Consider the following 24,849-nt stretch of genomic DNA (forward strand, 5'->3'; position numbering starts at 1 on the left):
GAGCTGGGCCTCCTGTGGCTCTAGCTGCAGAAACTACTCTGGTTTCACAATGAGGACCACTTTTTGCTCTTAGGAGTTGGGGTCAAACGCAGACTATCTTGGCCGGGAAACCATCCAAAACAGCTGGTGAAGGCACCTGGCGCCCCATGCAACAATACACAAAATCTGCAGGAGTCAGCGTATCCCTGGTGCCAAGTCCCAGTCCATGAGCCCAACTCCAGCTCAGACAGAGCTGTTTGAAGTGCTTTGGCCTCTGTGGGTTCGGGATGGTGGGGTGCCTGCCTCGTCTAGCTTCCACCAGCGCCTCTGGGAGGCACAGTTGCTGGCAGCTCTTTTCCTCTCTGTCTTGGACCAACACCAAAGTTTGGCGTCCAAAGACACACACACACACACACACACACATACATCCCTAGCCCAGGTCAAATGTGAGGACACACACACAAACTAGCTCGGGCCAAATGTGAGGACTACATCTTCCGGATGACATCATTGCCTCTGGCCTGGCCAAAACACCGCTGACCACCCAGAAGTGAAAATTTGATTCCGGAGGCGGGAACAGCGAAAGACCAATTGGAAGACAAGAGGAGGGGCCATGTTGGCGACCTAAAGATCCAAGAGCTCTCTGGTGGCGGCCGAAATCAGAGAGGCTTATCAGTCCTGAATATTCATTGGAAAGACTGATGCTGAAGCTGAAACTCCAATACTTTGGCCACCTGATGCGAAGAACTGACTCATTTGAAAAGACCCTAATGCTGGGAAAGATTGAAGGCGGGAGGAAAAGGGGACGACAGAGGATGAGATGGTTGGATGGCATCACCGACTCAATGCACATGAGTTTGAGTAAACTCCGGCAGTTGGTGATGGACAGGGAGGCCTGGCGTGCTACAGTCCATGGGGTCGCAGAGTCGGACACGACTGAGCGACTGAACAGAACTGAACTGAACTTCGTCAAATCCTAGTTCTTTAAGAGGACAATACAAAGATAGCTCAAGGGCACTATGATGCGGAAGGGAAAGATCAGGGTCATTATCCCCAGGAAAGCTTATTAAAATGCGAATCCTCCAGCTCACGCGAGATCCAATGCGTACGGGTGTCGGGGGAGAGCCCAGAAAGCTGAATTTTTAACAGGTCCTCACAAGAAATTCTTCCTAAAAAGAGGTTTGAGAAGCACTGATCCAGTCATAACAGATTTCAGGAAGTCCCCAGCCGCTCCAGTTACTCTAGGGCTGATGGGAGAGAAGCCAGCGCTAGGATCTAGAACAGCAGCATGCCCCACCCAATCCCCAGGAATTTACAGGCGTTTAAGACCGGAAATGGGATCGCTTCCAAAGCGGCCTCAGGACCGAGGGAGGCCAAGGAAAATCCCAGCCTCCCGCGTCAACATCCTTCGAGACTGAGATCGCTGGGCGAGTGTTGTGGAGCCTGCCGGGAGTTGTAGTCCGCAGCGCGGCCGCGCGCCTGCGCCATGGGCAGCTGGACCCGGTGAGCCTGGGAGAGCCGCGGGCGCTGAGGCGGTGAGTCCCGGAGCGGCCAGAGGGCGTGGCCGTCCCTGGGGCGCGGGCGCGGGGAGCCGGGCTCCCATCTCGCTCGGTCTGAGCTAACCCGCCGTCTCCAGTCCCGATCGGGCGGCGGGCGTGGGAAGGAGCGACAGGCGGAGGGCCCATGTCCGGCCCGCGTCCCCGCCTCCGTCCCCTGCGACCCGCCGGGCCTTCCCGGGCTTCTCCCGGGCGGGGAGCGCAACATCCTCCCCGGGGAGCACGCTGCGGCCGCGCCGCGCCGCGGGTACCCGATTTTCAACCTGCATTTTAGCTTGTCCCCCGATCCTTTTCCCGAGTGCCCTCTCTTTACACCCTTATTCATCCACGGGCCCTGTGGGCCCGGGTTCGCTCAGGAGGGTTTGGGGAGGAGCCATCCGCCCCGGGATGGAGTGAAGTTTTTCTCCGGAGGGGCCAACGCGGGGGAAACCCGGAGGGTCAGTTCCCTGGTCGACGTGGTGTAAGGTTTGGGACCGTCGAGGGAGGGCTGCCCAGCTGCGAGGCTGGAGCACGTTCAAGGCACGTTCCTGGATGCCCCCCAGAGACATTTAGGTGCCTTGGCTGGGTGGAGGTTAAATAGAAGCTTCCTAGGAAATGACCTTTCCTGAGCACTTCCTCTGTGCCAAGCATGCTGCTGTTCCCTGCAGTGGGCTCTGCCGAGGGAACTTCTAGGAAAGAAATGCTGTGATTATCTCATGTTAAGGACAGAAGCCCTGGGTGTCAGCATCACACGGCTAGCAGGTTATCACTAGATGGGTCTGACACCAAAACCCAGACTACCATCAAGATAAAGGTGAGATGGGGACTGTGTCCATTTGGGATGATTGGCTGGAATCATGAGTATTTTTTCCTTGTCCCACTCCAAGAAGGAGGACAGGTACATGAGGTGTCCCCAAAAATACAGGCAAAGAAGAGCCACAGTGCCCGGGTGGGTACTAGGGTTGACATCTGTGGAGACATGGATGTGAGGGCCTCTGTGACCTCAGAGATTGCACTGAGAACATTTGGATGTTTTTAGACTTTAGCATTCGGAGAAGGCAATGGCAACCCACTCCAGTACTCTTGCCTGGCAAATCCCATGGACAGAGGAGCCTGGTAGGCTGTAGTCCATGGGGTCGCTGAGGGTTGGACATTACTGAGCGACTTCACTTTCACTTTGCTGCTTTGGAGAAGGAAATGGCAACCCACTCCAGTGTTCTTGCCTGGAGAATCCCAGGGACAGGGGAGCTTGGTGGGCTGCCGACTCTGGGGTCACATAGAGTCCGACACGACTGAAGCGACTTAGCAGCAGCAGCAGCAGACTTTAGCATTGCAGTAGCAGGTCGATACCAAACTCCTCGCCACTCCCCTCTGGCATTTACCGTGTGACTTGGAGCAAGTTATTCAGTCCTCCTCATCCTTACCTCAGTCTCTCACCTGTGTTCAGGACACGGTACTAGAGCCCACTTCCTGATGTTGAGTAAGGGCTAAATAAACCAATATATGTGGGAGGCATAGAACAGTTCCTGGCACAAGGCGTGAGAAATGTCCTTGGTTATTAATGCAGACCTGATTCCTGCTGGCCTGCCCTGTTGCCATCTATTTTTCTCATGAGAAAGTCACTTAGAATGCTGTTTCAGGGTGAGGGTCATGGTGATGTTGGCTGAACTACAGGTGACCCCTAGCGGGGAGGAATAAGGGATTGGTGGTTTACTGTCTTTGCAAGGCATAAGTCTAGTAGCTAAGATCCCCATGGTTGAAGATGACTAAAGGTTCCTCAAAGGTGGATGAACTTTTAGGGTTCTTCACCATTGTAAATATTGCTTGCCATTTCTTCTGTGGCCTAGCTGTATTCAAAATCACAGGACAGTGGGAATTAGGTTGGAAGTGGGTTCAGAAGCCACTAAATCTGTAGGGGTTCGTTTAAGGGAAGGGTTTCTTTGCTTTAGGTCCATGGAATCCTAGAGCAGAGCTGTCCAATAGAACTTTCTGCAGAGATGTCTCTCCTTTTCTAAAAAAATTTTATTGCGGTATAGTTGATTTACAGTGTTGTGTTAGTTTCAGGTGTACAGCAAAATGGATCAGTTCTACATATATTCACTCTTTTTTAGAGTCTTTCCCCATATAGGCCATTACAGAGTATTGAGTAGAGTTCCCTATACAATAGGTACTTATTAGTTATCTGTTCTGTATATAGTGTGTGTATGTCAATCCCAATGTTCCAATTTATCCCTCCCCCCTTACCCCCTCATAACCATAAGTTTACTTTCTACATCTGTAACTTTTTATTTTATTGATAAGTCATTTGTATCATTTTTTAAGATTATGCACATTTGATATCATATGATATTTGTCTTTCTGTGTCTGACTTACTTCACTCAGTATGACAATCTGCAGATCCATACATATTGCTGCAAATGGCAATATTTCATCCTTTTTATGGCTAAGTAATATTCCATTTCATATATGTACCACACAGAGATGTCACTTGAGCACTTGAAATGTGGCTAGTATGAATGAGAAATTGAATTTTTAGTGTAATTAATTTAAACATCCATGTAGGCCTGCTTTTTTCTATTGAAAGTGAAAGTGGGAAAGTCACTCAGTCGTGTCCAGCTGTTTGCAACCCCATGGATTATACAGTCCATGGAATTCTCCAGGCAAGAATACTGGAGTGGGTAACCTTTCCCTTCTCCAGGGGATCTTCTCAGCCCAGGGATTGAACCCAGATCTCCCACATTGCAGGCAGATTCTTTACCAGCTGAGCCACAAGGGAAGCCCAAGAATACTGGAATGGGTAGCCTATCCTTTCTCCATTGGATCTTCCTGACACAGGAATTGAACCGGGGTCTCCTGCATTGCAAGCAGATTCTTTACCAACTGAGCTATCAGGGAAGCCCACTTTTTCTGTTGAGGTGTGGTTAATTTACAATGTTGTGTTATAGGATATTACAAGATATTGAGTATAATTCCCTGTGCTATACAGTAAGTCCTTGTTGTTTACCTATTTTATATATAGTAATGTGTATATGTTAATCCCAGACTCCTAATTTATCTCTCCCCCAACTCACATGGGACTACTGAATACCAGATTGGAGAGTACATTTCTAGAGAATCCATAGATGGTCTTGAAGATTTTATAGCCTTATTGAAATTAAATGCAGAATTTCATGTGATGTGTATTTTTCTAGAAGAGAGTTCATGGCTTTCATCAGATTCTCAATCCCTTCCCGCCCAAGATTGATTTGCTTCCTTAGGGCTTTGGAGAAAAGTAAGCAAGTTAAGGGAGGTAAATCTGCCCCCTGGTAACCACTTCTGTTTCTCTTTTCTCATTTTGTCCCGACCTCAGCGTATACATAGGTGGCTCCACCCGGAGGATAACAGAAGTAAAGAAATTTGAATCTGCCACTTCAAGTTCCATATAAATTGCACATTGCTGGAAGAAGGCGATGGCTGTGGCCCTGGGTTGTGCAATCCAGGCCTCCTTGAATCAGGGCTCGGTGTTTCAAGAGTATGATACTGACTGTGAGGTCTTCCGCCAGCGCTTCCGGCAGTTCCAGTACAAAGAAGCAGCTGGGCCTCATGAAGCTTTCAACAAACTCTGGGAGCTCTGCTGTCAATGGCTGAAGCCAAAGATGCGTTCTAAGGAGCAAATCTTGGAGCTGCTGGTGTTGGAGCAATTCCTAACGATTCTCCCCACAGAGATAGAGACTTGGGTGAGGGAACATTGCCCAGAGAACAGAGAAAGAGTTGTGTCACTGATAGAAGACTTACAGAGAGAACTTGAGATACCAGAGCAGCAGGTGAGAAAAGAGGTTGGGATCTTGGTAATTAGACCCAAAGAAGTGGCAAGGCAGCTGGGACTGGATCAGACCTTCTGACTGGTACCACAGGATTTCCCTGCTGGAGCTTTCCAATTTTTCCTTCTACTGGAATCAGCATAGGTTCCAGACAGTCTCAACTATTAAACCCAACTCCACTTCTATAACAAATATTTGGTAATGTCCCCTTTACTATCCTAAAATGAAATTTATGAATAATATAAATTACATATACAAAATTAGGGAAAAGATCAATATAATAAGTGCCCTGTGGGCCAAATATTACACAAAGCCTATTTTTATACAACCCACGAAATAGTCATGGTTATTACCTTTTTGAAGGATGGTTAAAAAAAGAAGAGACAACAAACCAGTACTCCAGTACTACCCACAAAGCCTAAAATATTTACTGTCTCTTTACGAGAAAATATTGCCAACCCTGAGTTGAGTAGTCTAGAAGGAATATAAAGGAAAAGGATTGTGATTTCTTATGAACTAATAAGCATTTCATTGTGCATGTATTTGGGCTTGACTGTACCAAAACTTTATGGAATTGTCATTTGCTTGAATCTATGCATAGATACACTGGGGATGTGACAGCCAGAACTTCTGAGTGATATGGTCCACTCAGACATTATGAGTGGTGTTGCTGCTGGTCATATGATTTCTCAAAGTGACAAACAACTCTTGGTCAATTGGAACAATAAGTAGTATAGTCTTTCTTTGATTGCCAAAGTAATGCTTTTCTAGAAAATCTAAGTCATGCTAAAATATGCAAAAATATTTTGTGTTTATATAACCAACAGGGTGAGATCCTTGACAGGTTCTTTTTACCTACGTGAGTGTTTGAGGGAACGTTCCTAAATGGTTTGGAAAGTGGAACAATTCTTCCTTGTGAATTATATAGACTCCCATCTGTGGCTTAGAACATTCTGATAGCCACCACCTACCATCCTAGGCAAAATGCCCCATAGAGGTGGTGGCATTAGTCTCTGTTCAGAACCATCGAGTGAAACCCATAGCTGAGCAGAGGCAGAATCTTTGGGAGAAGGCAGGAAGTACTTGTGGATGGGCATTAGGGGCACTCCAGCAGGGGATGTCGATGGGGCTCTGTAGTTAGCCTGCCTGAGCAGGAGTCATCCAAGGTTCCCTGGCCCCTAGGATAGGATGAATTTATGGTTTCCCTTTCTCTGTCTTTCTGGTTTAGCTTAGCATATAAGATTTTATCTTTGTATGGTCTAATCATGCACCACCCAGCACAGTAGCCAATAGCCAGTGTGGCTCTTAAGCCCTTGTAATATGGCTGTTCCAAATTGAAATATGCTGTAAGTATAACATACACAGCACGTTCTGAAAACTTAATATGAAACAAGAGTAGGTGAAATACCTCACTAACAATTGTTTATACTGATTACATTCTAAAATTATGATATTTTAGATACATTGGGTTAAATACTGTATGTTGTTAAGATTAATTTTATTTCCTTTTTTGTTTCATATGGCCTCTGGTAAATTTAAAAGGACATGGGTAGCTTGCATTATATTGCTACTGGGCAGGGCTGGTTTGGACTTTTAGTGATGGTTCTGGCATTTCCTCCAGCTCGATAGGCAGGAAATGCTCTTGGAAGAACTGGCACCAGTGGGAATGGCACACATACCACCAAACATCCACCTGGAGTCACCCCCACTCCAAGTAATGGGACCTGCCCCGGAAGTCCCAGTGGCAGAGGCATGGATCCCACAAGCTGGGCCGCAGGAGCTGAGCTTCAGTGCTGCTGGGGAAGGCCAGCCCTTTCTCGACCCTGGTAAGGCAAGGGTTTGCTTTCCTTTCTTTGGTTTCTGTTTTGAGAGCTCAAGAGCTCTCTAGGGTTGGGGAATGCCTGATGGAAATGGGCCTCTCTGATCAAGAGTAGAAGGAGGAAATATCTCTCTGGGAATAGCTGGTCACAGAACACCTTAGATCGAGTGGGATTGAAAATCCCTTAAGCTAATGACCCTGCTCAGGAAGCCTATTGTTCTCTTTTCAATTTTGTTTTTATCATGATAAAATACCCACAACCTAAGATTTACAACCTCAACCATTTTTATGTGTACAGGTCAGAGGTATTAAATACATTTGTAATTTTGTGGAGCTATTCCAACATCCATCTCCATAACTGTTTTTATCTTGTAAAATTGAAACTCTATACCCATTTATACAACTTCTCATTTCTACATTCCACACCCTGCCCCCCACCCCATCACCAGCTCCTGGTTACCACCATTCAACTTTCTGTTTTAATGAATTTGACTACTCTGTGTACCTCATGTAAAATAATGCAGTGCTTGTCTTTTCGTGACTGGCTTATTTCACTTAGCACAATGTCCTCAGGGTTCATTCATGTTGTGGCATATGTCAGAATTTCCATCCCTTTAAAGGCTGAATAATAATCCTTTGTATGTATATATCACATTTAGCATATCCATTTTCCATAAATGTGTACTTGGGTTGCTTCTATATTTTCAGTTCAGTTCAGTCGCTCAGTCGTGTCTGACTCTTTGCGACCTCATGGACTGCAGCACGCCAGGCTTCCTGTCCTTCACCATCTTTCAGAACTTGCTCAAACTCATGTCCATTGAGTCAGTGATGCCATCCAACCATCTCATTCTCTGTTGCTCCCTTCTTCTCCTGCCTTCAGTCTTTTCCAGTATCAGGGTTTTTCTAATGAGTCGGCTCTTCACATCAGGTGGCCAAAGTATTGGAGCTTCAGCTTCAGCATCAGTCCTTCCAATGAATAGTCAGGATTGATTTCCTTTAGGAGTGACTGGTTTGATCTCTTTGCAGTCCAAGGGACTCTCAAGAGTCTTCTCCTACACCACAGTTCAAAATCATCAGTTCTTTGGTGCTCAGCTTTCTTTATGGTCCAACTCTCACATCCATACATGACTCCTGAAAAAACCATAGCTCTGACTATATGGGCCTTTGTTGGCAAAGTAATGTCTGCTTTTTAAGATGCTATCTAGGTTTGTCATAGCTTTTCTTCCAAGGAGCACGTGTCTTTTAATTTCATGGCTGCAGTCACTAGACAATGGGAACTCAGGTCAGAAGGGTGGGAGACAGGTCAAGGGGAATGGTTAGTGGCCTCCACTGACATGGGCTTTGAGCATAGGTTGGGGAATACAAACTGGTGATAGTGTCAGAAGCAGGGCTTTGAGAGTCCAGGAGGAGGAGACTGACTGCACCAGAGGCATAAGGATCTGTGTGTTATGCAGGATAATGGAGGTGGGTAGGGGCGGAGTTGGTATATAATTAAAAATTGCATGAAGTTAACATTCAGGAAGAAGCTCAAGTTTGAGCACACATTTCGTCTGCATCCAGGGTATGGTGTAAGGTGTAAAGTTAGGTTATTGAGATTTTTCTTCCTTTTTAATATAGGCATTCATAGCTATAAATTTCCCTCTAACTAAGCACTGGTTTTACCTCCCAAAGTTTTCATTTTCATTTACCTCAGAGTATTTCTAATTTCCCTTTTGATTTCTTCTTTGACTGATGGGTTACTTAGGAATGTGTTGTTCAATTTCTTTATATTTGTGACATTCCCAATTTTCTTTCTGTTCCTTATTTATAATGTCATTTTAGTGGGGGAATGTACTTTGTAATTGTGATCCTTTAACATTTTTGAACATTTGTTTTATGGTATAGCATCTCGACTGTCCTGTAGAATTTTCTCTGCACCTAAGAAGCATGTATATTCTGCTGTTGTTTGCTGTGGAGTGTTATCTGTAAATGTCTGTGATGTTTAGTTGGTCTCTGGTATTTTTAAGTCTTTTATTGTTGATATTCTGCCTAAATTTTCTATCTAGTAGTGCAAAGAGGTGTTGAAGTCCACAACTATTGTTATCAATTGTCTATTTCTTTTTACATTTTTTTCTTCATATATTTTGCACTGTGTTATTTAAGTGCACATATGTTTATAATTGTTACATCTTCCTAGTGGATTGATCCTGTTATCATTATGAAGTGATTCTCTTGTTCTACTATCTATTTTGTCTGATATTAATATAGTCATTCTGGCTGTCCTATGGTTGCTTGCTGCTTGCATGACATATCTTCTTCTGTTCCTTTACATTCAGTCTGTTTGTATCTTTGAATCTGAAGTGTGTTTCCTTGGACAGCATATAGTTGGATTTTTAAAAATCCAGTCTGATGATCTCTGCCTTTTAATTGAGTTGTTTAATTCATACCATTTAATCTTATCTTTGATATGGTTGGATTTATATCTGCTATTTTAGTTTTCATTTTTGGATAGGTCTCATATCTTTTTTGTCCCTCTATCTGTCATCTACTGCTTTCTTTGACACCAAGTAAATATTTTAAATGTAACATTTTACTGACTTTAATGAATTTTCACAATTTTTAAAGTTATTTCCTTAGTGGTTACTCTAGAGTTAACATGTACATCTTGACTTATAATCAGCTTCAGATTTATATTGACTTAATGTCAGTGAGATGTAGAAATATTTCTCGTATGTAACTCTATTCCATTTTACCCCTTCTGGGGGTATTAAAAATAGATGTTTCTTAATTTTCTAGACTTTAAATGTTTCTTGTATTATTTTTAATAATTTTCACCAGTTAAACTGGGAAATAGGTCTAAGAGCTCCTCATGGTATCATACTGGAAGTCTGTCTCCCTTCCTGCATTTAGGTTATACGTCAGTATTTCACACGTAGGCCTTTGCTACTCTCTCTGCTTATTTCAAGTTTCAGTTTGCTTCCATTTTTAATACATAATGGCAGCTTTCCTTTGACCTGTGACCTCCAGTTTATTTGACCTTGGTCTCATTGCCCTGTCATCCTATTCTTAGCTTTGAAACCCAAACAAAAGCAATATAGTGAATTTAAACAGAATTTTATATGAAGCACATTTTTGTTTCTTAATCTTAAAAGATCTTTTTTTCCATGAAAATATAAAATAAGATATTTTAGTCCACTTCCTATGTTTTGATATAATGGTTAAAATTCATCAAATTAACCTGCTAATATTATGTTAATGGTGCTAATATTTAAACATCATGCTGCATTTCTGTCTCAAATGAGCTACTTCCAACCCACACTTGATGATGGACCAGTTAACTTGGGCAGAGCAGAGAAGGCAAGGAAGGGGTGTGGAGAGAGACTGTGAGCCAGAGAGGCTCTCAGTAAGGAGAGGGTAATAGGGCACAGTGAGGGGGGCACTGAATGGAGAAATTTCTTTGGTTGTTCTTAGCCTGACAGTGTGGAGAAGGCAATGGCAGCCCATTCCAGTACTCTTGCCTGGAGAATCCCATGGACGGAGGAGCCTGGTAGGCTGCAGTCCACGGGGTTGCTAAGAATCAGACATGACTGAGCGACTTCACTTTCACTTTTCACTTTCCTGCATTGGAGAAAGAAATGGCAACCCACTCCAGTGTTCTTGCCTGGAGAATCCCATGGACAGAAGAGCCTGTTGGGCTACAGTCCATGGGGTCACAAAGGGTCAGACACAACTGAGTGACTAACACTTTCACTTCACTTTCTTGGCTCTAACCTAAATAAATCTATTATCAAAATAGATAAAGTAGCAATTTAGTGTATTGATTTCAGCGCAGAATTGATTCACTCCCTTCCATAGGTTAGAGGAAGAGTGCCTTAAGTTGAACACAATGGTTGTTCTCTCATTTTTTGCTCTTATTTTTTAAAAAAAAGACTCTTGCAAGAGATTCCAGGTGATGTAATAGTAATTGAGGAGGAAGTGAATATTAAGCAGCCACATGTCCAAGATATCAGGCTGAACTCTGTAAAAACCTTTGATGACCCAAACTATTATGCTTCTCATCTTTCTTCTGGCAAGGATACCCAATACCAAAACTTGACGTGAGCTTTCCATTGGAGCATAGAGAAGAGGCATGGGTGAAGGAACTGCAAGATTCCAAAGAAATTAAGCAATTACTTGATTCCAAGTTAGGTAAGTAATTGTTCATTGATACCACACAAGAAAGAAAAGAAAAAAATCAACCTTGATCAGGGTAAAGAGTTTTGGATTCTACTAAGGAACATCTCTTATTTCTATGAATGGTTTAATATAAACTCTTCATTTTCCCTCATGTTCTTTTCCATGTGGGACATGGTGAGATCTGTATTCTGTTTCTTCTCTCAGGTTTTGAGATTGGAATAGAAAATGAAGAAGATACTTCAGAAAAACAGAAAAAACTGGAGAATATGTATCCATTTATTGTTACTTTAGAGGGGAATGCTCTTCATGGCCCCATTTTGCAAAAAGACTATGTACAGCTAGAAAATCAATGGGAAACCCCTCCAGAGGATTTGCAGGGAGATTTAACAAAACTTGTAGAGCATCAGAACCCCTCAGCAGGAGAGAAACCTGAGAGCTCCAACTTGGAAGAACCTCTCAACCCAAGACCCCATAAGAAGAAGAGTCCGGGTGACAAACCTCACCGATGTTCTCAGTGTGGGAAATGTTTTGCTCGAAAGTCACAACTTACAGGGCACCAGAGAATTCATTCAGGAGAGGAACCTCATAAGTGCCCTGAATGTGGAAAGAGATTCCTCCGTAGTTCAGACCTTTACAGACACCAACGACTTCACACAGGGGAGAGACCCTATGAATGCACTGTGTGTAAAAAGCGATTCACTCGGCGGTCACACCTTATAGGGCACCAGAGAACCCATTCCGAAGAAGAAACATATAAATGTCTTGAGTGTGGGAAAAGCTTTTGTCATGGATCAAGTCTTAAAAGACATCTGAAAACTCATTCGGGTGAGAAACCTCATAGGTGTCATAATTGTGGGAAGAGTTTTAGTAGGCTGACAGCTCTTACTTTGCACCAGAGAACACACACTGAAGAGAGACCTTTTAAATGTAATTATTGTGGGAAAAGCTTTAGACAGAGACCAAGCCTTGTTATTCATTTAAGAATTCATACAGGGGAGAAGCCATACAAGTGTAGTCATTGTTCTAAAAGCTTCAGACAGAGAGCAGGCCTTATTATGCACCAAGTCACTCACTTCAGAGGACTTCTTTAAGGATTATTAAAGGAAATGAATCCTACAGAGATTGATAACTAACCCCAAAACAAAATCTTAAACATGCAGCAGCCTGTTTGTCTTGGAAGAATTCTTTTGTTTGAGCTTGTAAGAAAAGAAAAGCTTTTTTTTCTACTTTAAAAACCCATCTTCCAAGTTATATGAATTCTAGAGTATCTACCTACTCTTGCAGTTTTCATAGATTTGATTTATTCTGTCTCTGCAACTCATTTTTTATTACATTGACAATTTTTGTGAACCAAGCCAACCGTATCGTAAATGTCAGCATAAAAATAATGGCAATCCTTTTCAGGGTAGGGTCAACATAATGGATTATCATATTTATCTGGCATATCTATTACAGTATTACCATAATTATTCTGCTGTCATTATTAAAGGTGATTATATTAGTTTAAAACTTTATATGTGTCCCAGGTGGCAACAAAGGAGACAGTGTATTTTATGAAATAATAAAAATATGTTAGGAACACATGGATGAAGAGGATTTCGTTTGCCTGCTGTGAACTGGGTTCTTTCCATTGAAAATTTTGTTTTTTAAGAAATTAGAATTTTAATCTTTCCTTTTGAATTTTGCAAAGTTGACTAATCTGCTTAGTTGGCAGTCTGGGGTGATGCTGCTCAGAGCTGAGTATTGGTTTGATGATTTATTTTGTTCCCAGGATAAGTCAACTCTTAGTGGAAGAACCCATTTGCCAGTTGAAGACATACAAGTAGACTCTAATTTAATTTACACTGACTGAGGAACCAGTATCCATTGCTTTTCACTCTCCTTTGCTATTCAACTGTATGTCTCTCAGTGCTTTCAAATTTTATCCATTCTTTAATTCAGTGTCTCCCTAAGTGTGTCATAGAACACCTATTTCTGTAAGATAGTTTGCAAATAAGTTTGGGAATCCCTTCCTGCTGTTTCTGCTTTGTAGATTCACAGTGCACTTCAGCCTATGAGGATTATGAGAGGTCCTCTCATGAAGGTGGAAAAAGTACCTCTTTTGGCTCACTGTTTTGCAATCCTGTTTGACCCCAGAACCCGTTTCCATGTATACCCAATAATAACCCACAGAGCTCTTATTCTGAAAATATTCTTGGAACACACTGCCTTTAACACATGTTTCTATAGCTATCTGTATAGCCTGATTGTTCTCAAGCCTAGCTATTTCCAGTTGCTTCAAGCGTGTTATGAAAAAGTCTTTACACTTATTTTTTTTATGTAACATACACACATCATTTAAGGAGGATCAGTAATTCAGATATTTATGTGTTGCTCAGTGATTTGTAACCTCTTTTAATTTTACTTATAATCACACACACACTTTGCTACTTATATAAATGTTCTCATATACTAGTGGTTATGACTCAAGTTCCTATAGCAAAGGAAGAACTCTCTTTGTCAGTTAAAGCTGTTAATACATGAAAATATTCGTTCAGCCTAGTTCCTTGTTAAAAAATACAAGCAATAGGACATTCAAATATTTTCCTTTGTGAGGATACCAGTCATCCTTTCCTTAAACTAGAATTAGGGAAAGTATATTTTTTTCTATTCCATTAAAGTTCTTGCAACTGATATTTAATACAAGCATTGTGGGGGTATGTACTATGTGCCTAACTAGTCCTGTTCTAGGCTTAATGGAAACTATTAAAAATTAATTCATAAAGAGTTTATAATATCTTTAGTTAAACAAGAGTTGGGAAACAAATGGCGAGCAGTGCAAGAGAGTTTGTAGTTAAGTGTCAGTTCATACCAAGTACTAGAGCCAGGATGTGTCCTTCATTTTTGTCATCCAGGTCCCAGTATGATGCTGCTATAAGTTTGGGGATAAAATTGAGATCCCAGTAGCAATAAACATGGAACAGGGGAGGAGTCTGAATGTAGAGGTAAATAATACTGAATGTAATGGCTTCTCTTTTCTCTCTTGTGGAATTGCATTCAAACCAGGACAGTGCCTTAGAATGGATGAGCCCAACTGCTCTGTATCTATGCAATATTTTAATAAAGTGAAAACGTATGTGCTCTTCCTGCTTTGATCACATTAACTAATTGTTTGAACTTAGAGATGCTTCCCTGAGCAGTGGCAACAAGCACCACAATGGACTCCTGCCCCGACTTCAGTTGGAATCTTTATTCTCTGCAACCATGGGTTTATGTATCCGTTTTAGCATTTAATGCAATCAATTTTAGCTAGTAGAGTTAGTTGCAGTCATAAAAGGAGCTTTATCATCTACATCATGAACACACATGACTGGATTTTATAGGGTAGAGAACATCTATTCTTTATCTCTTTGTCATAGTATCCTGTGTATAATAAGCACTAATAAATATTTGTGGCATCAGATCAAGGATTATATGAAGTAGTTCTTAGAAACATGTCATAGTTAGAACATGGTATGGATGTGCCTAATTATACTTCTGAGCATTTCAAATAGGGCAAAACATAGTACCCACCTCCTAAGTACTATGAAGATGAAATATATTTTGTTCAGGCCCTGCACAGTGTACACTTGCAATAAATATCCAGCATATTGTATCTTAAGTATTTGTTGTTTAATGATAAAGCATTTTAAGGCTATGAATTTTCCTTTAAATATGGCTTTGGTCACATTCCATACATTTTATATATAATGCTTGTATTAGCCAGGATTCTCCAGAGAAATAGGGAGGATGGATAGATGGAAATGTATACATAAAATTTGTATATACATAATATATATTTTTATATATAATTAGATTTATTATAGAAATTCACCCATATAGTTACGAAGCTTAAGTCCCATAATCTGCTGTCTGCAAGCAGATGAAAAAGGAAAGCTGGTGGTGTAATCCAGTCCAGGTATGAAGATGTAAGAACCAAGGGAGCCAATGGTTTATCTCTCAGTCCAAAGCCAAAAGCCTGAGAATGGAGATGGGGGGAGGCAAGGCAAGGGGAGCTGCAGGTGTAGGTCCCTGAGTCTGAAAGCCAGAAAAGCAGGAGCTCCAGTGTTCAAGGGCAGGAAAAGATGGACATTCCAGCTGAAGAGGGAATTCGCCCTTCCTCTGCCTTTTTGTTCTATTCAGCCCCTCAACAGATTGGATGATGCCTACACATATCAATGAAGGTGGAACTCAGTTCACTGAATGAGTGCAAATCTTTTCTGAAAATACTCACAGACATGCCCAGAAATCATGTTGTACCAGCAATCTGGGCATCCTTTAGTTCAGCCAAATTGCACATAAAATTAACCATCACCATGTTATTATTGATGTTTTCAAACTTATCACAGTTTTCATTATAATTTCTCTTTGACCCAAGAACTGTACAGCATTGCCATTTTCCTCTTAATTTTTGGTTTTCCTGCACTGTGATTAGAAAATGAGGTTCACTTTATTTCTACTTTTAAAGTTCATTTAGGTTTTTTTAAAGGCACATATTTAATAAAATTTGCAAAGTGTCCTTAGACCCAAGAGAATCCGGATTCTCCTCATTCTTTTCTAGTCTTCTGTAACAAATATGGAACAGATGAGAAGACAACTCATCTCCTAGTCTTTCCTCAGGATTAATAATCAGTTTACTGAATCCCCTAATTCTGGAATTTTAACTACTGGTATCGAGGAGTGATGTATAAGTTAGTCTCTATCTAGCCTTTTCCAGGTTGCATTGTTAGACAGGACTTCTCAGAGGTCTAGCATGACCTAAGTTCACATTTTTTAAGGATTAACAGGTATTAAAATATTACATATCCTTCGTCTGAGTGAGTGAAATCCATTACAATCCTCAACATGATACAAAAACAATATTTTATCTCCAAGGAGTACCTGGAAACCTGATTTATATATTAGAGAACCACTTTACATTCAAAAGATATATAACTCCTGAGTCACTGAAGAATTCCCTTAGAAGTTTATTACAAATAAACAATGTTAGTAGTCTGCGTGGATTGTATGCAACAACTTCCTGCTGCACTGAGTTTTCTTTCAACATGATGATGATGAGTCTGTCCATGGTCTTCTCTCTCTTGCATACTCCTACTGCTATCGTCACCTTTCAATGTGGCCTTCATTTTGAAGTGCTTAGTACTAAAAGGAGTGTTATCAAACTCAGGTTTGGCTGCTCACCACTCAAAAAGTCAATATTCGAGAGACAAGTGTTGGTTGGAAAGGAAAAGTTGCTTTCATCAGGAAACCAGCTACTCAGAGTGAGGGTGGATTCATACTCCAAAATCAACCCCAGATTCAGCTTAGACATGAAAACTTTTAAAGGGATAAAGGGGAAACAATCTCGGTTAATCATCAGGGTAGGGGGACTGGATTCTGTCTTTTTTCTGTTGTGTGTGGATCTGCTGATTCATGCTCTTCCTTTGAATGCTATCTTGCCCACATGGTCCACCTGCAAATTTGTGAAGGGGGATACTAGGGGTAGAAAGTCAGTCATTCCTCAACTATTTAATTCTTCATTCTTACTCCTTATAATCCGGGAAGGGACTCACCAAGTTAGGGAAGGCATTGTGTACATTCAGTAGAGCATAAGTCAGGAGTTAGGTTAAATGTTACCCAGTGATCTCATTTTTCTAATTAAGTTCTGCGGGGTGACAGAAAAGGGGCAAAAGAGCTGCTTACAAGAAGACTGTGCAGGATGAATAATATTCTGTACTTCACACCACACTTTATAGCCCTTAAACTTCTTGCTTCTTCACACTCCCTTTGAAAATAGCATTGTAAATTATCTATGCTTCAATTAAAAAAAAAAGGAAGCATGAAGATGACCACTGGATTAAGCTTACATTTTAGCATATATATGGCCACAAGATGATGATGAATGCTGATAGAAGGCAATTATTCATTTCTCTGACTCCTACATAAACTGACCCAGAATGGATGCTTCTAGAGACTTCAAAAGCATGAAATAGAGAAACTATACCACCCTTCTTCATGCAACTTCAAGCTTATCCTTCAATTCCAGCTACAGAAGAACTAAAGAAGTTAAACTCTTTGTGTCGTGTCTGCAGCATGAATATGACAACGTCAAAGGAGTATACTGCAGTATGAGACTAGATTCCCACTGCAATAAGGTCAAGTTTCAGTGTAAGACAACCAGCATGATGCTGCCAGCTGGAAAATGTAAGTTCAGTGTCCTAAACAACAGGCTAACAAGAAGAGTCATGGCTCCTGGAATACAGTCACCGGTCAATGTGGACAGTAAACATGATGTTGACCACTTGTGTAAGGATAGTGTTCAGTGTGAGACAAAAAGCATGCTGATGCCTACTGAAATAAGGTTAAGATTCAATGTGAAATAACCAACATGACAATGAAAACTAGGATCAGGTGAAGGTTCAGTGTAATGTAATAAGCATGAAGATGGCTACTGGAATGATTTCTAAGTTCATTGTGGGGCTATGAACAAGAGGGTGGCTGCTGGAGAAGTGTAAGATTCAGTGTGTGACAAGCAGGAAAATGTCAGCAATAAGCTGTGACTTCAAATATGATCATGAATGCTGGAATAATCAATCCATCTATAGAGATGGAGATAGAAGTATTAATAGTACTTATAGGATGTTTGAGAAGATTAAATGAGATAGATGAAAAAAGCTGAGCACAGATCTTGGTCCTAGTAAGCTTTAAGTCATCATTTTCTTAGGATCATCACCTCCACCCCCACCAATAGCACCATCACAGTGGTTAGTGCCAGCAAACTGGTGCCTCTTTCAAAATGACTGTTGCTGCCTGCGTTCCTCTATTGGCTGGATTTAACAAGAACCCTTCTTTTAGGAAAGTAGACACACAGTTACATTGTTTTCAGTGGCTACTGACTCCCATCTGTGGACAGAATTTAGGCTCCAGAGAAACAACACAGTCCCTGGGAGGACTGAAGATGGCATTCAAGTTGGGAAGGAGAGGCATGAAGTTTCCAACAGCGGGTGAGGGTAGGGTAAGGTACATTTTCCCTATCTGTAATTTTTTTTTTCCAATTAAGGCCTCTCCCTCCACCTGCAATGCAGGAGACCCCAGTTCAATTCCTGGGTTTGGAAGATCCCCTGGAGAAGGGAAAGGCTACCCACTCCAGTATTCTTGGGCTTCCCTGGTGACTCAGGTGGTAAAGAATCTACTTGTAACGTGGGAGACCTGGGTTCGATCCCTGGGTAGGGAAGATCCCTGGAAACGGGAACGGCTATCCACTCCAGTATTCTGGCCTGGATGGACTAGGACTAATAGTCATGGACTATTCCATGGGGTCACAAAGAGTCAGATACGACTCAGTGACTTTCACTTTCACTTTCTGTTGCTCACACATACACAAATCCTGACTTTACAAGGATCCTGAGAGAGGCAGACACTGAGCAGCCAACAGTTAAAACGATAAATTGGGTCTGTTGTGTACACAGTACATTTAGACAAGGAAAAAAGCTACGGTCTGAGTGGGAGGCTGCACAGAGTCCTTTGTGCAGTATGAATAGTCCTGCTTCTCTCACTACTCCTTTCCCACCGTGCTTCCAGCTGACATGTCTTACCTGTCTCCTTTAGTGAAGTTGTTGCCCAGACATCAGTCACTGTCATCAGATGGAGAAGAATACAAGCCAGGTTGGACTGGAAGAAAAGCTCCAGCAGAAGCTCACAGCTCTGCTCTTTGGAAATCTAGCAGTTCCCAGGCTAGTCTGTGCCACTTTATACAACAGTACAGCAGAGACAACTAGACCTTCTTTGTCTAGTCAGGGAGTTAGGAAAACCTAACAAGAATACACTAAAATGCTAACAGTGGGTGTAATTCTAGGTGGATGGATTTTTTGGTGATTTGAAATGTCATTATACACTTCCGAAATCTCTAGACCTTTCACATAAGCACATATTTCATCTATAGTTAGACAAGTGGTTTCAAAAAGAATAAAAATTGAACACATCCAGCCTTTTTTGTATGTTCTGCTTTTTCAAGTACTAGCAAAATTGCATTCTACATAGATAATCCATAGAGTTGAAGTCAATGGCTTTGCCCCAAATTGGCAAAAATCTTCACCTGATCTTCAACTAATTAATCACTGCCTGGAAAAGAAGTAACTTTTATATAGAAAGAGAAAGAGTAGAGACCTTTCTGGCACTGCCAGGTAACAGGCACCCTCTGGCCTGCACAGAGTTCACACCCGAAGTGACTCACAGGTGCAGATATGAAGCCATGTCAGCCTCCACATGAGGTGTCTGAGTGGACCAGAGCAGAATGTTTCTCCCAGCAAGGAAAAGCCTGGAGTCCTGGGCTGCCTCTTGCTTCACAGCAGGACTAAAGACATGTGATTTCCAAAGAGAAGCCCATGTAATCTCTGAGGAAATTTGCTGCTCTGGGAAAGAAAAACAATGAAAGGAAATGACAAATAAGTCCAGAAAGCTTGGAAGGAAGTGGGGAGAGGGATGAGGGATGGGAAGACAATCAGGGAGGAAGAAATGCTAAAACAAGCCCCAGAATGTTCTGCTCCAAAATAAGGATATGGCGTACTAATCCCTTGAGCATCTCCTGTGTGCTGAGCACTTTACAAAGATAATCACACTTGATCCTCAGGACATCACTGATGGCAAAGTATGGTTCCCATCTTGTGGCTGAGGAAACTCAGGCTTGAAGATTAGATTTAGTGAGAGTGAGCCAAAGGTCCTTCTATTACCAAAACTTGGGGGGTCTGGCTGCTCGCTGCTCAAAAACCAATAAAAAGGACAGGTGGGTAGAAAGGGAAGTTTGATTTATTTTGGATGCTGTCAATGGGAGGTGGGAGGTGGGGAGATAGGCGAGTGGGGGAGGTGGGAGTGGGGGGAGGGTTGATATCTGTCTGTCCAAAGGCTGACTTTCCCCCACTGACAACCACTGGGCAAGAGCTTTTATAGTTGGAGAGAGGGAGCTACATGCAGAAACAGCACAGTCAGCTCTGATGATCATCTTGAAATTGGCCATGCAGTGGTCTGACCAGCATCATCTTGATTGTTTTAAGTATAATTAATCTTTAGTTTCACGCTTCCCAGGTGACTCTAGTGGTAAAGAACCCACCTGACAATGCAGGAGACATAAAAGATGCTGGTTCGATCCCTGGGTGGGGAAGATCCCCTGGAGAAGGGAATGGGTTCTCACTCAAGTATTCTTGCCTGGAGAAACCCATGGACAGAGGAGCCTGGTGGGCTACAGTCCATAGTGTCACAAAGAGTTGGACACGACTGAAGTGACTTAGCATGCAATCTTCAGTTCCAGGGTCGATTTATTCCCATTTCCTCAAGGCCATTTCTCAGACCTGTGGTAGCTTATGTTATGAACCCATGGAGGAGGGTGTGGCAAACCACTCCAGTGGCAACACTCCAGTATTCTTGCCTGGAGAATCCCATGGACAGAGGAGCCTGGAGGGCTACAGTCCATAGTGTCACAAAAAGTTGGACACGACTGAAATTACTTAGCACACAATCTTCAGTTCCAGGGTTGATTTGTTCCCATTTCCTTGAGGCCATTTCTCAGACCTGTGGCAGCTTGTTATGAACCCATGGAGGAGGGTGTGGCAAACCACTTCAGTATTCTTGCCTGGAGAATCCCATGGACAGAGGAGCCTGGCGGGCTACAGTCCATAGTGTCACAAAGAGTCGGACATGGCTGAAGGGACTTTGCACGCACATGCTATGGTTATAGTATGGTCATCATGTAGTTAACTTCTTCCACCTCCTGGGAGTTCCAGTAGCTACAAGACAGTTCACAGGATATGGCTCAGAATATTATCTATAGCCCTTGAGAAGGAACTAAAGATCCTTGACTTTGTTTACTGACAAACTGCTATTGCTCTGTCCTGTTTGACTGTTTTTCTTTGCTTCTGTATTTTCTCACCTCTCTGATTAAACGTATTCTTTGGCTAAAGTTGTTTCACAGACAAAAGGCAGGTGGAATACATGGGGAGAAGGACCATAGGGTACTGCTCTGTTTCATTTCCGACTCAGATAATGGAGACTCATGGATGGACATGGTTTGTGATCTCAACAATGTCTGCAAAGCAAGAATGGACAACAGTGTATCAGAGGTAAAGATGTAGAGTAATACTGATGTATATATTACTTTGATTGTTGGTCTGTGCCTTCAGGACTCCAACCACATGCCTACCACACCATTGCAGGGGGAGACTTGCAGAGCACGGTCCCCACTCCCCACTAGGTGCATGGCTCCCATCTTCCCCCTTTTCTATGGATAGCACTGGTTTTAAATAACATTTAGGCAGGTCTCTGGTGATCCAATGGTTAAGACTTTGCCTTCCAATGCAGGAGATGTGGATTCGATCCCCAGTCAGAGAGCTAAGATTTCACATGCCTTGCAGCCAAAAATCCAAAACATAAAACAGAAGCAATATTGTAACAAATTCAAAAAAGTCTTTAAAAATGAAAAAAAGACTATGGTCCACATCAAAAAATTCTTTTTTTGTTAATCGATTAATTTAATTGGATTTTAAATTTAATTAATTTTAATTGCTTTACAATATGGTGGTTTTTGCATACATCGACATGAATCAGTCACATGTACAGATGCGTTTCCCCATCCTGAACTCCCTTCCCTCCTCCCTTCCCATCCCATCCCTCTGGGCTGTCCCACATCACTGGCTTGGAGTGCCCAGCTTCATGCACTGAACTTGCACTGGTCATCCATTTTACATATGGTAATATACATTTTTCAATGCTATGCTCTCAAATCATCTCACCCTTGCCTTCTCCCATAGTCCAAAAGTCTGTTCTTTACATCTGTGTCCCTCTCAAAGATGCCCTGCATATGGGATCATCGTTACCATCTTTCTAAATTCCAATTATGCGTCAATATGCTGTATTGGTGTTTCTCTTTCTGACTTCTCTCTTTATAATAGGCTCCAGTTTCATCCACCTCATTAGAACTGACTCAAATGCATTCTTTTTTTATAGCTGAGTAATATTCCGTTGTGTATATGGACCAAAATTTTCTTATCCATTCGTCTGCCAATGGACATCTAAATTGCTTCCATGTCCGAGCTATTATAAACAGTGCTGCGATGAACATTGGGGAACACGTGTCTCTTTCAATTCTGGTTTCCTTGGTGTGTATGCCCAGCAGTGGGATTGCTGGGTCATATGGCAGTCCTATTTCCAGTTTTTAAAGGAATCTCCACACTGTTCTCCATAGTGGCTGTACCAGTTTGCATTCCCACCAACAGTGTAAGAGGGTTACACTTTCTCCACACCCTCTCCAACATTTATTGTTTGTAAATTTATTGATGGCAGCCATTCTGACCAGTGTGATATGGTACCTCAGTGTGGTTTTGATTTGCATTTCTCTGATAATGAGTGAGGTAGAGCATCTTTTTTCATGTGTTTATTAGCCATCTGTATGTCTTCTTTGGAGAAATGTCTGTTTAGTTCTTTGGCCCACTTTTTGATTGGGACGTTCGTTTTTCTGGTATTGAGCTGCATGAGCTGCTTGTATATTTTGGAGATTAATTCTTTGTCAGTTGTTTCATTTGCTAGTATTTTCTCCCATTCTGAAGGTTGCCTTTTCATCTTTCTTATAGTTTCCTTCATTGTGCAAAAGCTTTTAAGTTTAATTAGATCCCATTGGTTTATTTTTGTTTTTATTTCCATTACTCTGGGAGGTGGACCATAGAGGATTATGCTGTGATTTATGTCAGAAAGTGTCCTGCCTATGTTTTCCTCTAAGAGTTTTATAGTTTCTGGTCTTACATTTAGATATTTAATCCATTTTGAGTTTATTTATTTATTTAATTATTTTTTTAAAAGTTAGTGCTTTTTTATTGTGGTAAAAAGCACACAATATATGAAACCATCCTCTTAACAAAACTTTTTTCTTTGTTTTTTAATTTATTTATTTTTAAAATTTCTTTATTTTTTAATTGAAGGATAATTGCTTTACATAATTTTGTTTTCTGTCATACCTCAACATGAATCAGCCATAGGTATACATATACCCCCTCCATTTTGAACCTCCCTCCAATCTCCCTCCCTATCCCACCCCTCTAGGTTTATACAGAGTCCCTGTTTCAGTTTCCTGAGCCATACAGCAAATTCCCATTGGCTATCTATTTTACATATGGTAATGTAAGTTTCCACGTTACTCTCTCCATACACGTCACCTTCTCCTCTCCTCTTACCATGTCCATAAGTCTATTACACATGTATCCCATTGTTCATTGCAGCACTATTTGCAATAGCCAGAACATAGAAGCAATGTAGATGTCCATTGACAGATGAATAGATAAAGAAGTTGTGGTACATATACACAATGGAATATTACTCAGCCATAAAAAGGAACACATTTGAGTCAGTTCTGATAAGGTGGATGAACCTAGAACCTATTATACAGGGTGAAGTGATTCAGAAAGAGAAAGATAAATATTGTATTCTAACACACATATATGGAATCTAGAAAAATGGTTCTGAAGAATTTATTTACAGGGCTGCAGTGAAAAAACAGACATAGAGAATAGACTTATGGACATAGGGGGAGGGGAGGAGAGGGTGAGATGAATGGAAAGAGTAACATGGAAACTTACATTACCATGTGTAAAATAGATAGTCAACGGGAATTTGCTGTATGGCTCAGGAAACTCAAACAGGGGCTCTGAATCAACCTAGAGGGGTGGAATGGGGACGGAGATGGGAGGGAGGTTCAAAAGGGATGAGATATATGTATACCTATGGCTGATTCATGTTGAGGTTTGACAGAAAACAACAAAATTAAAAAAAAGAATGCATTTTAGTCAGTTCTAATGAGGTGGATGAACCTAGAGCCTATTATACAGAGTGAAGTAAGTCAGTAAGAGAAATATAAAATCATATACTAATGCATATGTGCAGAATATAGAAAAATGATACTTAAGAATTTATTTGCAGGGCAGCAATGGAGAAACAGACATTTTGAGTTTATTTTTGTGTATGGTGTTAGAAAGTGTTTTAGTTTCATTCTTTTACACTTGATTGACCAGTTCTCCCAGTACCACTTATTGAAGAGATTGTCTTTCTCCATTGTATATTTTTGCCTCCTTTGTCAAAGATAAGGTGTCCATAGATATGTGGATTTATCTCTGTGCTTTCTATTTTGTTCCATTGATCTATATTTCTGTCTTTGTCCCAGTACCATACTGTCTTGATGACTGTGGCTTTGTAGTATAGTCTGAAGTGAGGAAGGTTGATTTATCCAGTTCCATTCTTCTTTCTCAAGATTGCTTTGGTTATTCGAGGTTTTATCTGTTACCATACAAATTGTCAAATTATTTGTTCCAGTTCTGTAAAAAATACCATTGGTAGCTTGATAGGGATTGTGTTGAATCTATAGATTCCTTTGGGGGTACTCATTTTCACTATATGGATTATTCCAATCCACAAACATAGTATGTTTGTCCATCTATTTGTGTCATCTTTGATTTTTTCACCAGTGTTTTATAATTTTCTATATATAGGTCTTTTGTTTCTTTATGTAAATTTATTCCTAAGTATTTTA

The 24,849-nt window shown here is 41.4% G+C and overlaps 1 protein-coding gene across 2 annotated transcripts; it reads left to right on the top strand.

The window, feature by feature from the left end:
* The first annotated feature begins 661 nt into the window (after window positions 1-661).
* On the top strand, window positions 662-14,412 carry ZNF449 (zinc finger protein 449). Of its 2 annotated transcripts, none has more exons than XM_055563657.1 (5): window positions 662-1,482; window positions 4,864-5,317; window positions 6,936-7,140; window positions 11,187-11,300; window positions 11,493-14,412. In XM_055563657.1, exons 2-5 carry the CDS (start codon window positions 4,964-4,966, stop codon window positions 12,377-12,379), a joined length of 1,560 nt encoding a protein of 519 aa, XP_055419632.1. In that variant the 5' UTR covers window positions 662-1,482; window positions 4,864-4,963; the 3' UTR covers window positions 12,380-14,412. The 2 variants fall into 2 exon arrangements, with proteins under 2 accessions (XP_055419632.1, XP_055419631.1); XM_055563656.1 differs by having other exon boundaries at window positions 663-1,514.
* The last annotated feature ends 10,437 nt before the right edge of the window (window positions 14,413-24,849 follow it).

Source organism: Bubalus kerabau, chromosome X, assembly GCF_029407905.1.
Source record: "Bubalus kerabau isolate K-KA32 ecotype Philippines breed swamp buffalo chromosome X, PCC_UOA_SB_1v2, whole genome shotgun sequence".
Lineage (NCBI taxonomy): Eukaryota > Metazoa > Chordata > Mammalia > Artiodactyla > Bovidae > Bubalus > Bubalus kerabau.